Source organism: Hippopotamus amphibius, chromosome 11 (genome assembly GCF_030028045.1).
Source record: "Hippopotamus amphibius kiboko isolate mHipAmp2 chromosome 11, mHipAmp2.hap2, whole genome shotgun sequence".
Lineage (NCBI taxonomy): Eukaryota > Metazoa > Chordata > Mammalia > Artiodactyla > Hippopotamidae > Hippopotamus > Hippopotamus amphibius.
The window spans coordinates 37,066,386-37,069,867 of record NC_080196.1 but is presented as its reverse complement, the minus strand read 5'-3'; the positions used below and the strand labels follow the sequence as shown (position 1 = coordinate 37,069,867).

Below are 3,482 nucleotides of genomic sequence, written 5' to 3'. Positions count from 1 at the left end.
TCTTAGAGGAAATTCTTTCAGTTTTCACCATTGAGAATGATGTTGGCTGTGGGTTTGGCATAGATGGCCTTTATTATGCATTTTTAAAGTCTTCTATAAAATCAAGTTTAACTCCCATTTTCTACTTTATCCAATATTTGAATCATATGAGATTTTAATTTTTTTTCTATCGAGTCTGCGCAAACTTTCATAATTGATTGATTTTAATGTTTCTGTTATCCTATCTAGTTGTGGGATTTTGCTTTATTCTATGAGCTCTTTCAAAATGAGTTTGTCAATCATTCTGGGAAACCTATTTCAGCTTTTTCTTTTGAGACTATCAACATGTTTACAGTTTTTCTATCTTCCATTATCTCCTTATATTTTCTATTTATCTTTCCTGCCTTCCTTCTGGGAGAGTTCTTCAATCTGATCTTCCAATTCATTAGTTTGTTCTTCAGCTGTATCTATCCTCCCACTCCTATTACATTCTGTCAACTCACTTTTCATTCTTACAACTGATTCTTTGATTTTTGTTCTCATTTTTAAATGGAAATCTTTTAAGTATATTTGTTATACTTTATGTTCTAAGTATTCTAATATTTCTGCCTCCAATGGCATGTAATGTTCTGTTTTCCTTTTTAGGTCACATACTCCTCTAGTGTCTTGTTTTGGTGTGCAAAAATATCCATCTACCTCTTGCACAAATGATCAATCTAGTAATGCCATATTGCATAGAGATCAAAGGCATTCTAGTTTGTTTCAGCCCTGGTAAGTTCACTGACAGGGAAGAAGCAGACCAAGGATGTAGTTTCCAGGAAGAGAAAGGTCAGCATCTCCCTTCCTAAGAGAAGCAGCACTGGAGGAAGCAGGCTCCCTGGACTGGAATCCATTAGCACCACAATGGGACAGGATGAAGCACTGAATGCCTAAAATTGACAGCTTCTACCTGTTTTTATTGACCCCTCACCTGACAGGGTTCTCCTGCTTTCCTGATTTTACCAAGTGAACATCTGCATTAGCCTTTGGGTTTTTGCCACTGATTTCTGCCAGGCAACAATCAGTGATGACCTCAAAGCAATCACGTGGAAGAGGCAAGTGCAGAACTGAAGTCACTTTTCTCTAACACAGCTCTGCCAGTTGCCCTTTGCCTCAGATCACAGCCACTATATCCATGGGAACCATACGAATTAACTTGCCCAGGTAGTTCCAGCTTATGCCTGTCGCCCTAGGTGATCATCAGCAGCATCCTTTTTACTCTCAAGCATCCTGTTTGGACAATCATATGGACATTGTGACAACCATGGAGATCCATCACTCAGATCTCCTTTTGAAGGATAATCACTTCGAAGAGTGCAGTTAGCTAACAGCCTCCAGCTTGGGATCTGCTGCAGTACCAGAACCAAAGACACTCTTCACTAGGGGAGTTCCCACCAATGGCTGGGCAAGGCAAGGCACACTAGGGCTTGTCTAGTTCTGCCAGATGCATGACTTTTCTGTGGGCAGCCTTTGTGCCAGAGGTCCCTTTTACCCTGTCTGAGGCTTTCTAAGAGCTGCACTGACTTCTGGGCATCTTCCTGCCAGACATGAATTGATCCAGTCACCTCATCTATACCACCCCACATAAGGTCTAGCCCCACCCCCTTTCAGTCTGCCCAGGAGCCTCTCACAGTAGTTATTCCATGTTTGTTTCTATATAGTTTCTCCAGGGTTGATAGCTGAGGAGGGAGGCAGAAGCCACTGTTGATTGATCATCTGAACAAGAAATCTCAGGTGTGGAGGTGGGGGTAGGAGTATTTTCAGTGCTCACAGTCCCAGCTCCATTCAGGAAGGAGTTGTGCAAACTGTTGTCAAAATTAGACTTGTATTTCATCTTACTCCTCCAGTAGTCACTAGAACTGCTCTTTGGAGGGTATTACCCCAATGCCATAGGTTACTAAATCATGTAAAAGTGCTCACTCCTAGAACTGTGGTTCCAAGGGTTCCCAGTGTTACCTCTCAGCTGAGTTAGCCTCCTTACAGACAGCTGAAACCAGCTGTCACAGTACTGTGTTACTGGACCTACTAATATAAGTTGAGTAGAAAGAATCCAGAATTCCCAGTTATATTACCCTGTTTGTTTACACTAGAAGGAAACAGACTAAATGATACGGAGGAACAGATCAGTGAGCTGGAAGGCAGAATAGAGGAAGTCATTGCCACTGAAAATAAAACAAATGAGGACAGTTTAAGATAATTTGGACAGCATCAAGCACACTAATATTTGCATTATAGTGGTCCCAGAAGAAGGGGCTGAAAACATATTTGAAGACATAATAGCTGAAAACTTCCCTAACCTGGGAAAGTAAGCAATCACCCACATACAGGGATCACAGAGTCCTATACACAATTAAGCCAAAGAGAAACACACCAAGATATTGCATAATAATTACAATGACAAAGTTAGAAAATGTTAAAAGCAGCAAGGGAAAAGCAACAAGTACCTTAAACGAAGTCCCATAAAGTTATTGGCTGATTTATTCTGTTTTAATCATAGCTCCTGGTGTGTTGACAAGCTCTGGGAGGAGGGGGGCGGGGCTTCCGGAGGCACACTTCCGCTTCCAGTTCCTAGCATCGGTTCTTAGCGTCGACTCGGGCCGAGGCTTTGCATTCGACCGAGCAGGTTGTGGCGTCGGCTGGTTCCAGGCGATTCGAGCTCCAGCCAGGATGATCGAGGTTGTTTGCAACGACCGTCTGGGGAAGAAGGTCCGCATTAAATGCAATACTGATGACACCATCGGGGACCTTAAGAAGCTGATCGCAGCCCAAACTGGCACCCGTTGGAACAAGATCGTATTGAAGAAGTGGTACACGATTTTTAAGGACCACGTGTCTCTGGGGGACTATGAAATCCATGATGGGATGAACCTGGAGCTTTATTACCAATAGAGCAGAATTCCTTTTGCCTGCCCTTCTCTCTTCTCCCACCCTCACCCCTCCACCGATATGGATGCTTGTTTTTGAAAACTGATGTTAATAAAAGTTTAGAGGCTGAAAAAAATAAATAAATAAATAAACATAGCTCCTGTTTCCCAATACCAACTTTATCCATCACTGTATCTCATGATATAATCTTAGATAAGTTGATATTGAACATGTGTCAAGCACATTTGTCACTAATAAGGGAATTGGGGGAACCAGAAGGTAGAGTATGATAAACATTGGGGAGCATGTCCCAGATCTAAGTGGCTAGGATATTACATAGCAAAGACAAAAATCAGCACAACAGCCCATAGTAAGGGAAGAAAGCTTCACAACCCTGAGAGAAAACCAAGTTTCCTAGGCTTTCGTGCCATCTGTCTTTCACCTGGATTTGGCCAATGGGAATCATGGTGGGAGATTGAAAGGCAGGTGAAAGGGAGACATTGGGGTATTTTTCCCTCTTCCCATTTCTGAATCCCCAACAATGGCTATTTCACATCTAGCATTTACAGTTCAACTCTCTCTTCTCCCAGTTTCCTCCA

At 42.4% G+C, this 3,482-nt stretch overlaps 1 protein-coding gene across 1 annotated transcript; it reads left to right on the top strand.

Annotated features, from left to right (window-relative positions):
* The first annotated feature begins 2,564 nt into the window (after positions 1–2,564).
* LOC130831783 (ubiquitin-like protein 5) lies at positions 2,565–3,011 on the top strand. The gene has a single exon (XM_057700176.1). It carries the CDS (start codon positions 2,686–2,688, stop codon positions 2,905–2,907), a length of 222 nt encoding a protein of 73 aa, XP_057556159.1. The 5' UTR covers positions 2,565–2,685; the 3' UTR covers positions 2,908–3,011.
* The last annotated feature ends 471 nt before the right edge of the window (positions 3,012–3,482 follow it).

What these genes read in the sequence shown, in the direction of transcription:
- LOC130831783 (XM_057700176.1), top strand. Translation starts at nt 2,686, where the DNA reads ATGATCGAGGTTGTTTGCAACGACCGTCTGGGGAAGAAGGTCCGCATT.